Here is a 16,156-nt window from a genome sequence, read left to right on the forward strand (position 1 = left end):
AAGACACTCTCAGCATAATCTGTGAATAGTGATTTACAGTTTTTTGTCCCTTGTGCCATCTCATGGCTGATATAAGCTGTTAGTCCTATTAACAGAGCCTTCATTCTACAGCTCAATTTGAACTTGCCTTTTTAAAGCGTTTATTAAAATAAGGGGATATAGTTCTTTCCTCACAATGCCTAAGGTTTTTTCACTTGCTCATGGCCAGTCAGTGGCAATGTGCCTGCTGCACAGTCAGGCCTGGGCTTGGCTGGCATCATTTGTCTCACACTTTCATCAATCCCTAAAATTATTATCTGTAAATTCTAGTTAAAAACCTTAAGACAACCATAACATTACACTAAGCCTCTTGTTCATATGTGAAATCAATATACGTAGTTGTGTTGTTTTATCTAAAATATTTTGAGTTTTTAACTACAGCTATCATAAATCAGCTTTTTGAAATGCCCTTGTTTTCTGTTTAATGTGAGAATGGTATATAAGTCAGTAAAATGTTCAAATTCCTTTTTTGAGAGGCTAGCCAGTTTATTTTGACATGGTCAAGCTGCTATTGGTGTATTAATGCGATTATGTTGTTGCTCTTCATATAAAATTTATGGCAAAGTGATTCAGAGATCCCAAGATGAACTGGGGAGAGTTGTGCAGGGTGTGGTGCATAATATTAATAAAGATACAATTTGTCCTGAAGAGTGTATGATCGAAGACCTGGCACAATTTCATCTTTTCTTCAAGTTTCCAGTTACAGTTGTCCTACTGAGATTAGCTGCTGGCCGGGTTTCCCAGTGCTCTCTTGTGAGTTATGGAGGGCGTTGTGCTGCAATTCTGTATGGTCAGTGCATGGTGGTGGTCTTAAACAGGGTCTACACTGAGCTGTCAGTGGTGCTAAAGGTCAAGATTTGCTGTGAAGAGAGAGGAACTCCAGGGGTTTGGGCTATAAAAAGGTTTAGCTGTGTGCTGCCATACACAAGATTGGTTGTTGGTGTAAATATTTGTAAAATCCAGCAGTTGCCTCATGTCGATCATCTGGGTTGCCCACTGTCACAGCCTCTGACCCTCCAGCGAAACCCAGGAGGCAACTGCTTTGGCCATGACATTTCTCAGGATAATCAAACTGCCATAAATCACCAAGACTTTTCATGTGCCCTGGGATTGATAAGAGGTTTCCCTGCTCTCCAATGTCACACATTGTACCAGTGATCCAGGACGGCTCCTGCAGGTTGCTGGGAGTAGTCCTTGTTACTCCAAATGGCTCTATCCAGGTTGATGCGAATCAATGGATTTCAAAATAAGTATTTACATAACAGACTTCTTTCTTCTATTTCATAACCTTATGTAGATTTTTATATAAAGCAGAATTGTTTTCCCCTGCATCTGTGCAGGTCAGGGACAGCCCAATAAAAAAGTCACCAGAGGAAGCTGGAGAGTTTGCAAGGGAGGGAGAGGGAGAGGAAGAGTGTTGTGAAATATGGAAAGCTGGGACTGCCATCAGCTTTTCCAGTGAAGTTTTCTTTTCACAGAGAAGTTCTTATTTTATACTGTGGAGGAGCCCATGTTTCATGTTTTCCAGGTGACACAGGGACATTGTTCAGCCATTGTCTCTGTGTGTGGGCTGTGTGTGTGCCTACTTTCACAGCTTAATACGGATAAGTGCTACCAGAACGTAATCTTTGAATTTAGCTCTCTGTTGTCTGCTAACTCGTGAAATATTTTTAGGTGACTCAAGTACAAGTGATTATGTAGATAAGCAGGGGTAAGTCTTTAAAAATAAAGTGCTTTTCATTGTCACCTGTGTGAATTGTTTCACCAACAAACTCTGTATTCCTCCTCTGCTACTTTTCAGTGACTAGTTTGCATGTGTGACTGGGTTTGTTCTGACTTGCATGTTTTGTGCACAGAACATGATAATCTCAAAATGTTCATAATGTCTGCACAATCTTAACAGTTTTTGTGTAAAGCAAGAAAACATTTCATGGAGCAGAGCAAAGAAACCATTACACTGCTGATTGCTCAAGTGTCATGCAATGCAGTGATGGCAACATCCTGGTTATGTACCGCCTCTCCTTGGCACAAGAGGTTCCACATGGGCAGGGTGGATGTTGGATCTGAACTCCCAGGGTTGAGCTTCTGAGACTGGCATTGTCTTTTATCATACTGACTCTCAGAAAAGGATGACAGCATAATTTGCTTATCAAGGGTTCCCTCCCTTTTTTCACATGAAAAACTCATGCAGCAGTGAAGGAAATAGTTTGGGTCTACGGGTTAAGCATGCAAGTTCATTTATGAAACTCCACGCATGCAAATAGCATTTATGGCCATGTGGTAGAGCATATTGGATACATCAAACCAGCATTCTGGGCTCCAGAAGTTTTTTCCCCACTTGTGCTGAAAAATGTTGGCAGGCCAGGCTGCAAATGTGGAGGTGCAGGCTGCACCTGCTACAGGCTGAGTGCATTATAAGGAACCTTCCTTAACAGAGAAAAAACATCGCCCCTGCAGTTAAAGGTAAAGCTGCAGGTCTCAAATTCACATGTTCTGTGTGGCTGTCAGCGACCCACTTAGTTCTCACTTCTTGACAATAAAGTGTCTCTGGCTCTGTTCCAGTTTACACTGAGTAAAGTGTGAGTTGCACAGCTTGACCATTTGTGTTGACTTTAACATTGCATGACGTAACTGGGAAAAAAATAATGCTTTAGATTTAGCACAGCAACACAAAAACAAGGTTCAAATGCGCTCAAATGCTTATTTCTTTGGAAAAAATATATCTTGATGCCATACAGTCTCTTTAATGTGGTGTCTGAAAAGAGATGATCATTTTATTACCTTGCTCTGTTTAAAAGCAGAAGGACTTAAATGTGCAATGCTGGATTAGACTATTTGATTAGTAACCAGTTTGGGCTGCAGTATGACAAATTGTTTATGGCTGCATTGCTACTGGAAGCAATGGTGTTTGACACTCCTGTATCATCATTATCTTTATTTCAAAACAAGCATTTGTGTAGATATGCAGCTAACTGGCAGGGTAACTGATAGAGCTGAAAATTAATCCATTTAAAAAAAAAAAAACAAGCTAACTTAAAAAAACCCTTACAGGCATTTGCTGGTATGAAACTGAAGATGTGATAAAGGGGAAAAGATTGAATGGCTGGGCAGGCTGGGAGAAGATATGGCTATTTTAAAATGCAAATTAATTTGTGTCAATTTGATGGTGTCATTTGGCTTGAGTACTAGTGTAAGGAATTCCTGTATATTAGTAAAATCAGTTAATAAAATTTTGAACAAATACTACCTATCTAGTTATTTCCAGTTCTACAAATTGAGTTTAGGAAATAATAGCATCTGAACACACATCTTACTCACCTGAACAATGTGTAAAGTAAGAAAATCCCAAATCCATTGTAAGATAAAAAGAAAAATGAACTTTTTCAACTTGGCTATTTATGGTATTTGATGTCCCCATCAGGTGAATTTCAGAATTAATTTAATTTTGAGGTGCTTATCCAAATTATGTTTTTTGCCTTAAAAGAGTTGCAGTTATTCATTTGTGTGTCATTACTAAAATATGTAGGAGGGAGGACGAACAGTTAACTTTCTAGTGCCAGAAAATAACATTGGTGACCCTCTTGTCAGTCCACATTCCCCTACATATTTCCCCATCCCTCTGAACCGTTCCCCCATATTCCTGAAGCGTGTGTGCTGCTGCCAGCTGACGTAGGCAGCTGACGGTGTTTGCTAAAGCCAAGTCTTTGATTCAGACTGGAACCTGTTTCATGGGGAGGCTGGAACTGAGATCAAGAGACGCCCAGTTTGCTTCCAACAAGTCTCCTGGCAGACAAGATATTGGAGGGGGGGTGTTGGGGAGAGAGAGCAGACTGTTCCTTAAAAACAAGCAGGCGAGAGATCGCAGGGGCAGAGCAGCTCAACGTGCTCCTGAGAGGAGCTGCTCCGATGAGGGGCAGCCCAGACCCCAAATCAGCCACAGCAGTTAATGATGCTGTGCACACACTGCTGGCTTGCAGTGCTGGGAACTCTCAGTAAGATGGATTGCACTGCATAGAGAAAATGGAGATGTCTGAAACCAGCCAGAAAAGATCAGCATAAAAGGTAGGTTAATGTTCTGTTGCTAGGTGATCTAATAATTTGGTCCTTTCACTGTTATTCTGTCTGGTGGTATTTATTTTTATATACATTCAGTGCATTGTGAAAGATATAAATATATCAAGTCAGTGCTTTCTGGGGGGTTCTTTCTCAATATAAATTTTCCTTTCATTTGGTCTCCTGCACTTTTTTTTACTTTAGTACTTCTTGTTTCTCTGACCTCATTATTATTTTTGTGATTTGACATTGAAAATAGTTATTGCAACAAAAGCAACACAGCAGGTTAACTAGATTTTACAGAGTGTCAGATGGGGATGCTCAGGATGTAATGTTGCAACCTAAAATCAACAGTTCCAAGTTCCTGGGAAAAAAAAATTGAAGCTTTCATTAAATGAGACTAACTCCTAAGTAGAGAGATAAACAGCTTCCTGGCAGAGGGGGCATGTTCTACTTTCTCTGTAGCCCAGTTACGGGTTTGAAATACAGAGCAGGATATGGAAGCCAAACCCATGAGCTATATAAGGCATCAAAGCACTGGAGGACACGACCTGTTTTCTTTTGTATCAGAATTGAGTTCAGCATGAACCAGGAGGGCAGAGCTCGGAGGGGGAAGTGGTGTTAGATTAACAAGTTACGTTGTAGCAAGACCTTGTGAGCCCTTTTGTTTTACAGGTCCTTACAAGTATTTTCAGTGGAGATGAGGGTTCTGTGCAACAAAAATTTATCCATTTTGAATTTCAGTTCTTAGTTAGGCTAAATTGGAGCAGTTGAACCAAGTGTGAGAAAACTGTGAGCCGAAGTGTGGGCTCTTCTTTAACTTTGAATCTCTTTTTAGTGTGTCAGCATGTGCATGTTAGGTCAAAATGTGGGCTAAAATGTGTGCCTCAGCAGGCCAGGCGTGATGGCTCTCACCAGGATACAATCACATCTGAGTTTATATTTGATTTTTGTGTATGTTTCTCTGTTCTGACCAGTCTAGATACAGTGTCTTGTTGCTGTAGGGTCTCTCATTTCTACCTGTGCCTCAGTCTCTGCAATTAGTCTGGAGCATGCATAAGTAATGTTAGCTAGTACTGTTTAGGAAGGTGGTAGCTCACTTTCTTTGATTCATAAACAGCATTGGAGGGGGTGGAAGCCAAAAGTAGCCTTGCAGCAAAGCCGATTTCTTCTCTAGGCACAAGTATCACACGCATACAATGTAAAAAAAAAAAAAAAAAACAAAAGTGGAGGAGAGGATCCTCTATCACAATTCATAGATATTGAGATCTGGATTTCCTGTAAATACTTTTGTCTTAATGCTGGTTCTATGCTGAGAAGGAGACATTAATTTTTTGATCCCCTAAAGCTGCTGGTATTTTTAACAAATATCCTCCTCCTTTAAAAAAAATCAGTAGAAGATGCAAATAAATAATAAAAGAATGGTTGATTTGTTTGAAAATTTTCCAGGAAACAGTAGGGGTTATATGAGAGTCAGCCTGGGCCCAACAGAGCGGGCATTGAACCAGACCTAATAAGAACAACTGGACCCAACACCCATATTATGTTCAGTAATGGAGGAGTTTTGTACTACAAGGACTTCAGTGTTGTAATCTTAATGGCTAGAGGTAACAAACCAGGCTGAAAGCAAAGAGGAAAAACTAAAGTCCAAGGCAATTAGAAAAATCTCTTTCGTGGATTTTGGGTATTGCCAGTCACATTTGTGCAATTTTTACAGATGAATGGGCTTTTCTGTGACTGTAAGAATGAATTGTAAAGTAATGGACTTGAACTAATTATGTCCTATAAACCTATAATAATAACAATAAATGTGTTTTGAAGTTCAGACATGCGTGTAGTTGATCCAGCCAACTGAGTCGATGAGCAGCTGAGCAAGTCTCCTACTTGGGGTTAACAGGTCAGGTTTTAGGCAAATAAATGGTCAGATAAGACAACTCCAGGGAAGGAGGAAAAGAGCAGGAGGCACAGCTGGTCACCAGTTCAAGCAAGGTTCTTGCTATCTGGCTTTCTAGACTGGTTTTAGTTATCTGCAAGTGATGGAAGGTGTCTGTTCTGGCTCAAATGGGGGTTCTTATCCCAACACAGATGGAGAGCAGTGAAGGCCGACAGGTCTGGTCTTGAGTTTTTCTTACCTTGTGGCATTTAGGCAGTGATTTCATGGTCTTATGTTTTCTCCTGATGCTTTTTTTCTTTTTCTTCTTAAACCTCACCATTTTTTGGCAAGGGGGAAAGGGAAGGTACACACAGGGCAGTGGAGCAGAGACATAATACACAGTTACATTTATAAGGGTATTTTTCCAAGTGGTGGTCAGATCCCCAGACACCATCCCAAAAGTTAAGTCTTTAGAAAAACTTAAACTCCTTTCATACTTCTAGCAGATTTTTCCCAAACTCTCACTTCCTTGAAGCAAACTCCGTTTGCTTCCCAATATCCCCAAACTGATCCCACATCCCAGGCTTTCCAGAGGTCAGTCAGCAAATACTGAATGAACTCCTTCTGCACCCGAGCAGCACATGCAAAACTCACCAATATGTTTCCTCAGCCTCTGGAATGAAGCCATCAGAGTTCATGGAGCTTGTCTCCAGGATGTGAATTATACATCCCAGAACATGGTATGTTCATCCAGCATGCCAGGTACCTCCTGGGAGCTCTGTGTGTGCAGCTGGATAATGTTGCATCCCAGATGATGTTTTCTTTTTCTCTCTCTCTGTGGGAAAAAAAAATGGCAGGAAGAGCAAAACCAATTAAACCTATAGGAACTGTTGTGTTTTATCTCAATCCCAAATTTTATCATAATCTGTAGTATAAAAGAAAGTCACAGACATAGTTTTCTTGGCTCTTACCTGCTAATGCTTTCCCAGCTCTGTCACTGGTTTCTGTCTGGGGTTTCATACTTGGTGGCAGGGCTGCAGTGCCCCAGGATTTCATCCTTGTGCTCTCCTTTGCACTGTCAGCAAAGCTATTTGGGAATCAGTGTGGGAAACTGGCTGAAAACCAGTTTACATCCTCAGTCATCATGGTGTGGCTGAGCAGCAGAGGGTGTTACAAGGACTGAAAGGACTTGCTGCAGGCAGGAGGAGGGCTTGGGCTGCTGAAGCTGGGATTTCCACCTGGGAAATATGTGAGATTACAGTGGAGGCAATCTGGATGCTTCACGTTGGCTCACTGTTCACAGAATGTCCCAAATGGTAATTGCAGTGCCACAAACGAGGGTGGGTGAACTGTGCCACAGAGCAAGGACACTTTGATCCACTGATACCAGAATGTCAAACCACACTGTTGAACACTGCTTGACTTGAGCTTTTTTCCTCTGAAGATGTGAATTTGCATACCAAATATTTTTTTCATGCAAATATTTTTATATTAAATGTATTATTGACTGTAGATATTTGCATGTTAAAATGTATTTTCATAATAAACTTATCTTGTCCTTCAAATCCTGCTTCTCTTTGTTCCTCAAACCTGAGAAAGTGTCCCTCTTCAGTAGCTTTTGAGGAATGGTGTTCCTGAGTGTGCTTTTGAGCCTGATTCTTTGTATGAAAATTCAGGTGTCTACTTCTTTCCTTTTGATCCAGTTTTGTTTGTGTTTAAAAATGCTTATCAGGTTTCTTAATGAGATTTTTAAGCTTTCTACCAAGACATGAAAGTGTTTTTATTGGTTTTTTTTTTTCTTTTCCTAATGTAATGAGCTTCAGTGAGAATCTTTGCATACAATTGCACACAAAAGGAGATAAGCTAAAGCTCAGCTGTTTGCTGTGGATGTGGCCTCAGTGCTGTGTAAGCCAACATACAACCTCTGCAGTTCCCTCAATGTCTCCAAGTGCTTTGTGAAAGACCAGGCACCAGCTGGAGCTCAGTGGAAATTCCCTGGTGGTCCTTGAGTCCTGAAGCATTATCTTTAAGCTGTGGTTATGAGATGCTTTGAAAGTGCTGTAATTGAGGAATTTCTTCATTCAAGCTGGGAGATGAGCTCTGGGCAGATATTAAACAGGCCTTCTCTTCTGGGTGTTTACTTGAACAGCTCTGGAAGGAGAGCTGTATAAAAACCTTGGGAGGTGGTGAGTGTAGTGTGAAATTACAGAGGGAAGTTTGTCATAAAATGTACAATGGTCATTTCAAATGTCACTCCTAACTGTATGCTTTTTGGTTTTTATTTTACTTCAAATAAAGATGATTGTGCACTATCAGAGAACTTACTAATGGTTTTTAATCATTTTTCTAGACTCTTTCCTAAATTTTCTCATTGTGATAGTTACTCACTTGTTCTCCTTTCATTTTAGATGATCTGCAGAGACGCAAAGGGACATTAGTTGTGTCCAGACTTGGAAGTTCCATGCACTGGCCTCCTTTGAACTAACATTTTTCCCTGCTTTCCTTTTGTTTCAGGGGAAGCCCTCCCTGCACAGTGTTGAAGCATGAGTGCTGATGCCAGCCAGGTGATCACCACTCCTCCCCCTGCCACGATGCCTCACAAGGAGCGGTACTTTGATCGCATCAATGAGAATGACCCCGAGTACATCCGGGAGAGGAACATGTCCCCCGACCTCAGACAGGACTTCAATATGATGGAGCAGAGGAAGAGGGTCACCCAGATACTGCAGAGCCCTGTGAGTGCCACTAATGGGGAGTAAAATGGAAAGGGTGTTGTAAAAAAAGAAGTTTGTGTCACAGCTAGATGGAGTATCTCTGGACCATCTTCTAAGAAAAGTTGCTAAATAGATTATCCGGCATTTTGTTGGTGTGGTGTTTTGTCTGTGGGCAAGCAGCCTTTATAGTGTTGTTTTTTTCTCCTGATACTTTTATATTCTTGCATTGCATTGCAAGAATTGGTTCATTGCATTGTTACAGAAAGATGTGGCTGGCTGCAGGGTTCCTAATTAAAACTTAGGGACGGGGAAGAGAGTGAAGGAGTCACTGGTCAAATAGGAACAAATTAGGGCATTACGTGGTGTTCTGGTTCTGGGTTTGAATATTAACCTATCATTTGCATCAGGAATGCTTTAATTAACATTTATAATTGGGTTGAGTTTATTTAAAAGCTAGACTATGTTCTTTTTATGTCCTTGAGGGTGATCATACCCCTACTTAGCCACGTTAGTGCTCATCTACTGGTTGTGTAAGTTCAGTACTTGTGTAGACTACATATAAAAGTATTCAATCTATTGAACCACATTTGCAGTACTTTTAATTTATATTTTAATACCTGTATTCTTTGAGTTTAACCTGATGAATACATTGGAAAGCAATGCTGTTGCTTTGAGTATTTTGAAGCCATAGGGAGTGAGTAAGGCCTGTGGAATGATCCTTTAGGGGTATCCATGTGTAATGTGAGTATTGAGGATAATGGGACTGGAAAGGGGCTAAGCAGCTTTACAGATCCTTCTGTCTTAAGTTCTTCTGTAAATTGGGGTGCTTCTGTAATTTTTTTTGAAGCTTTTCCATATGTAAAGAGATTGCAAAAAGCTGTTAGTAATCACCCTATTATAGTCATCCATGAATAACAGGATTGTTTGCTAAAGTGTTGTCCTGGAGCGTCTCTTGGATCTGTGTGTTGCTTTGAGTATAACGTGAACCTGTTGACTAAGGAATTTATTATTTTTCAAGTCAATTTGTGCAAGCTTGGGTTTGCAGCCAGGCTCTTTTATAAGGAAAATACTCTAAGGAGGTACTGCATAATGTTTTAATTATGACCATTTTATGTTAAATACTCAACTATAAAATGTGATCAGAGTCATTCCTGTTAAAATACTCACATTATGAGTAGCCAGGACTCACAGAAAGACTAAATCTTTAGCCTAACAGATAAAAATAAGTTGGAGAGATCATTTAGTTTTGTATGTGATGGTGGTTTTTTGGTCCTTTTGATGACAGTATTGAATCTGATGAGTGTAACTATTTCATTAACGTTTTGTGGCATCTTTTGCCAAGTCTGCCAGATGTAATTGAAGTCCCTTTGCTGCAGCCTCTGTAGTGTTTTTTTATAGTAGATGCAATGTCAGCATCCAGATTTTTAGGAAGGGGTGTGAAGAGGTGTGTGAACCCCTGAGTTTAGGCTGCTGTTTTAACAGAAGGTTGTGGGACAGAGAGCTGCTGGGCTGCTGTCAGTGTCCTGCTGCAAGAGAAGTTGAGCCCAGCACTTTTTGGAAAGTGACTGTTCAGAGCTGCCAATAAGTTGCAAGTTTTTGTTGTGTAAGGGAACAGTTGTCCAAATAAACCAGGGGCCTGCTGCCTGCTTGGCTTAGAGAGAAATGGGAACGTGGGAGCTGAGTGTGGGATCAGGCATGAAGAGGAGTTGTCTGAGCTCCCACTTCCCCTCAAGTATCTCCTTTTATCCTCCCTTTTCCTGATACAGAAAATTTAGAGGAACTCTGCAGTGATTTCTCACGCAAGGAAATGAAAGCATTTTTATACAGTATCTGTGAGTAAATGTCCATCAAGGGAATTTCAGCATTTATTTGGGGTGGAAGGTGCAGTGTGCCAGGCTCCAGGCTCCAGCTGCTGTGTGCCATACTGTCCCTGGGACTCAGGACTGAAAACATTTACCTTGTTTTCTTGAATTTAAAGTTTATCACACAATGGCCAGAAAGTATTGTTCCTGTTACCAGTCTGTGTAACACAGGTTCAGGATTGAATTGATGAGCATTGTCCATAGTGTTTTTGTTCTATAGCTGCAGAATTACATTGTGTTAGATATTTTCATGGAACTTTGTTGCTTTTCTGGATTACTCCACTTGACAGAGAGAATATAATTGTAAGGTGTTTAGAAGAGGAGAAATTATGAGATATAGTTGTCAGGTGTTGAGAAGAAAAGAAATTATGAGACGCAGTTTAAGGAAGAGCTTGCTTTGCTGGTGAATCTTCACCCAGCCTTACATCTATAAATGCATGTCTTCACCAAGCCTTGATAAATGCATTCAGATCAAAGAAATAGTCAATGACTCCTCTTCTGGCAAGTATTAGTAAATGTGAAGTGTATGTAGCAAGGACAGCAGCTGTCTTAAAAGTACACAAGCATGTTGTGGTGGTGATATATTGAGGTGAGCTCTTAAGATGCACTTTCTGTGAGCAGAGGTGCAAAACTAAAGGATTAATCACTGTCACATAGTAGGAAGCTTCGGTACTAATTTAATCTAGTTTTATTAACAAGGGTTTTTTTTTATTTCTTTCAAGTGGGAAAATCTAAATCCTTTAGAAATACAATAAATTAGAGAGTATATTTCAGGAACCACAGTCTATATTACTCAGTGCATGTTGTTGTAAGGGCTACAGGCCTGACCAGACACCTTCAGACATCAAGCTGCTGCATCTCTCTGATGTACTGTTTGGTGCCCATACTAGTGTGCCATCTGACTATTCCTCTCTGATGTGCAATTTCCCTTTCCTAAATTAAATAATTTAAAAGCTACTGAAAAGCTATTTCCATTACCTCTGATGTTTGCTAATGTCTTGGAGTCTGTTCATATTAAACCTTAAACAAATCATAGCTGTTTTCTGACCATTGCCCATGGAGAATGTCCTGACATTATCAGTGAGTTCTCAGATGTGTTTGCCTAATGCTGCATGTAGCCCCTGTAGAATCTGATAAACTGAACATGTTTGCTCTTCTGTGGCTGTTAGAAAGGTGGAAAGAAATTAAAATCAGCTGGCCCTGAGCAGCCTGATAGCATCCAGAAGTACTGCTGGCCAATCTTAGCATAAAGCCATTTAGGTTTATTTAGTAACATCTTCAGTTTCAGAGGATTCAGGTAGCATGTTGTTATTTTTAAAGAAAGGTACTGCATTTATACAGTGGGCTAGTTTTATTGCTTATTGGGTTCAAGATAATTGCCCTATAATATACCCAAAATCTGAAAAGATAGGATGGTTGTTTTGGGATTTATTTTATATTTTCCAACTTAACTCTGCAATTAAAAACAGTTTTGTCTGTATGCTAAACAGTCATATGTTGCTTGTTACACAGAGTTACTGTGTTTTTCACAGAACAAAAATATATTTGCTGTACCATCAAACTCCTTACTTCACTTATGGTACACAAGTCCTTCTGGCCTTCATTTCCTTCTAGCATTTCTCTGATGCTGTCACCATAGCAACCAGAAACTCTTAAAGCACTTTTTAAAAAAAAGGGCAGTGGTTGTGCAAATATGATGTTTATGAAAACTGAGCAGCCAGTTCAGCACTGAGGAGCTGAGTGAACATAAAAATGGGGAGAAGATCCCCACAGCCATGGTGAAGCAGGGAAGGTGTTGGATGTTTCTGCAGGCAGGCAGCAGTGTCACACTGCTTCCAGCACAGTGACACCATGTGAAACAACTGTCCACCCAGCAGAAAAGCTTCTACAGGCTTCAGCTAGCAGGACAATGTGTGTAACCCAATGGGAAATTAGGATCAGGGCTTAGGCTGCACTGAGGAGTACCTTCCATCCCTTTATATTGATGTATTGAAAGGAAAGCTACAGGTGAGGGTGGAAATAGGAGAGGATGCATTCCTGTACAAAAGATGTCCTTATATATGAGATACATGTTTTTTTTAATATATATATATATATATATATTTGTTCATTATTTTTACTAATGGAAGAAGAAGTTGTGTCTGGAGCAATGAGTGGAACAGCTGTTTTATGTAAACATAAAAATGCCCAGTTACTAAAATTTAAATGTGCAGTTTATGTTTTTAATTTACCGGTGAAGTTTTGTGTGGCTTCTTGAGACCCATTGGATGTGCACTGGCTATTTTTACATATAAAACATAGCTATTTGGAGCTTGGGAATTTTTTTTTCTAAAGTTGAGCTCTGTGTTGGCAGGATCCCATCAGGCTTTACTTTAATTTAGTGCTGGATTTAGAGAGTGTCTACCAACCCACTGTGACTCTGCAGGGAATTCAGGGCCACTCTGGCTTGGTACTGCCATTGCAGGAAGGCTCAGGTGAAACTATCCAGACTGAAAAATTTGGGGGGGTTGTACTGAGGTTAAGAATGTACTTCTGTGCTGTGCCTCCCTTCCTGCCTTGCACATGCACACCCCCCTGCCTCCCACACTTACCGGTCTTGCCCAAAAAAAACATGGGGAGATAACTATACAGCTTAGCAACTCTTCTATTCAGAGGTCTGCCTTAGCATGCAGTATGCAGGCAGATTTTTCTCCTCAAAAACAAGCAATCTCACCCACACTTGAATTTTTTTCCTGGATATGTTATTTTCAAACCATCAGGACAGAGATGAAGGATGATTTAATTTATTTTTTTCCCCCAGCTATTGCTGTTGTTTAGCTTACTTTAGTTTGTATCGAGTGAACATCCAGTATTTTTGCAATACCACTCCCTTTTGGGGCAGTTTATTTTCTTAAAAATATAAAAGTCCTTTCAGTTCCTCATATGTTTTGGCTTTTACTGCTCTTTTCTCAGAAGTTCAAAAGCCTTTCACATCCTTCAGAAGCCTCACCCATTGGCCACAAAAAACACACAACCTTTTGCATCACCTGAGGACCTCCTCACTGGGCAGTCCTCTCACCTGCAGCTCCCTGCTCTGGCTTTTGTCTTCTCTGACATCTTCCCAATATCCTGCTGGGAAGTCATGACTCTCCTCCCATTCCAATAGCTTATTTAGTTGCATGCTTTCATCATACAACCTGTGCAGCATTTTGTTCACCCAGAGGCGAGAGCTCAGTTGATATGTCATTGAAGACATACTACAAAATGTCCCTTAAAGATCCCCTGTGCACTGTGACAACATTTTAACTGAGAGGGAGTTTGTGGTCAGGGTAACATTGTCTCAAATCAAGGCCATGCACTGGATCTCTGTGGGGACCCAAGAAATCCCCATGCCCAGCTATCATTCTATCATTCATTTCTGTAGCTGTGGTGAGCACTGTAAATTCACACCAAAGTCCTCCACCACAACTGCAGGTTGTGAGAATTTCCCTTCTTTCTATCAAACTGGGTTCCCTTCACTCCACTCTATTTCCATATTGCTCCTTTCCACTTAGTTTGACCTGTATTTTTTTGTCATTAGATATAAATGCCACCAGATGAACAATACCTGGAAAACCTTGGAAAGCCATGACTGGTGACTTTTCTCCTTGGCTGCATCCAGAACACCCTGCAAGAGCTCTGCCATCCCTCCTAGTGCATCCTCACCATGTGTGCTCCCACCCTTCCAAGTCCTGCACTTACTGAAAATCCCACTTAATTATGCCCAGAAATGAGTGAGACCCCTAACAAGCTGAAATTTGATTTTGTCTAGCATTTTACATTTCATTGTACATTCCAGTTACATTCATCACATTTCATTTACATTCCATTTGGCAGGATGTATGGTATGGCTTTGCTCCACGAGAGAACACGAGGGAGGGACCAGACCCCCATGCAGAGCAGCAGTTGTGTGAGTGGCTGCCTCTGGGTTGGTGGGGATGGGCTTGGCAGAGGAGTTGAGTGCTTCAGGTTTGGCTGTAATCATGGGGTATCTCTAGGCTGCTTATCATAGGAGTGAACACTCTGCTGCAGCTCATGGAGGAAAGCCAGTGTGCACCAGGTTAGAGGAGCTGGAAAAACTGGCACAGGCTGAGCTCTGTGTGGGGAGCGCCTTGCTGTCAGCCCAGTCACTAAATCCAGCCCAGGTACCCTCACCCTTCAGTGCAAGCAAAGAGATTACTATAACTTCAGCTAATTCCCCATATTTATGACTGAGACTGCTTCTTTTTGTCTTAACCCAGAAGCCCCATCCCCCTTGTTCTCTTCACAGCATTGACAAACACTTTTTGTGACTCTTATCTTCTCCCCGCCAGCCTTCGCTCCCTGGCGGTTTTTTTGTGGCCAGCTCCACCCTTTTCCACTGAGGGCTCTGGCTGTTTGTATCTAAACTTCAGTCTTGAAAGAGCCTCTAAGGAGCTGTGCTGGCTGTTTCATTGAAGGTCTTCCTCTCACATGCAGCCGTGTTTACAGCACAGGAACCAAAATTAACATCTCTTCACTCTCGAGGACAAAATACCAGTTAAGTTTTGAAACTTTTCTTCAGTGGTGGAGATTTGGCTTAGAGACTCTGTGTGGGTATGTTTAGATAAGTTGAATTATGCCCTTTTTAAAAATGGATTTAAGATATTAGAAACTCTGATCAAAATCGGCAAAAGCGAAAATAGTTGAATGAGTTTTTGGTTCATTTGGCAGTTTTAAGTCTAACGGCAGTGCTGCTGTTAAAGGTAGAGACCTCACATGTATTTTTTAGCTACTTTCCTGTAGAATGATGTGAAACTGATTAGTCATTACTGTTATTAGTCCTAATGTGAGCACGTGCTTTCCCCTCTTAAAGGTTTGCAGTGGTGTGGAGTATTTGTAGATGACTTGTATACCATTATTATTTGTTTATTTTATTTCTACTTCTTTTGGGTGGATACATGTGGTCAACAAAATCAGTGGTCAACAAAAAAGAAACAGCATAGGTAGTCAAAATACTTACAAGCCTTTGTACTTCTTAACATCCTTAGAGAGCTGCCTAGCAAGATGAAGAGACTAATACAAAGTTTTTTCATAACATCATTATTCTGCACTATGTATGTGTGAATCCATGTAAAATAAGTTATTCTAGCAAGTTAATTATTCTAGTTCTTCCTGAAAAATACTAGTTGTCAACTGGTACATGCAAATGTTGCTTTGATTCTTAAAAGCCCAAATTTACACTGTCACCTCACAGTTAGACTGTACTTCTGAAAGAAAATGGAAGTAAATGAGTCAGAACTGAGCTTGTTAACTTCACTCTTGACTTTCAGCCGATCTAAGTTGAGAGATTTTTCCATCTAAACTGCCTGAACCTATGATGTGTATTTGGAAGATGATTGCAAATAGTTCTGGAGAAGTAATTTTATGATATTAGAAAGACCTTGACCTAATCATCCTACTAATGACTCCATCAAGAAAAGCTGTGTCTGTTCTGCAGGCTGTACAGTACCATGTAAGGCTGTCTAAGCTGGTGTAAAAAAGCTGATTACAGTTTTGGAAAGAGTGGAATTCTGGAAGCAGTTTTAGGAACAGGCTGAGCTGCCCTGTTCATTTTTACTGGTGAGTGGTGGGGAAAT

At 40.6% G+C, this 16,156-nt stretch overlaps 1 protein-coding gene across 3 annotated transcripts in view; it reads left to right on the forward strand.

Moving 5' to 3' along the window:
- ADD3 (adducin 3) overlaps positions 1-16,156 on the forward strand; it is a 92,043-nt gene that overhangs the window by 59,020 nt on the left and 16,867 nt on the right. For 2 of the 3 annotated variants that reach the window (XM_058810056.1, XM_058810058.1), the window contains exon 3: positions 8,480-8,700. In XM_058810056.1, coding sequence (XP_058666039.1) covers positions 8,509-8,700 — 192 coding nt within the window. In that variant the 5' untranslated portion in view covers positions 8,480-8,508. Of the gene's footprint in view, positions 1-3,931; positions 4,102-8,479; positions 8,701-16,156 lie in introns of those variants that run through there. The other variant, XM_058810057.1, reaches the window with a different exon arrangement.

The sequence above is a fragment of the Ammospiza caudacuta genome, chromosome 9 (genome assembly GCF_027887145.1).
Source record: "Ammospiza caudacuta isolate bAmmCau1 chromosome 9, bAmmCau1.pri, whole genome shotgun sequence".
Classification (NCBI taxonomy): Eukaryota; Metazoa; Chordata; class Aves; order Passeriformes; family Passerellidae; genus Ammospiza; species Ammospiza caudacuta.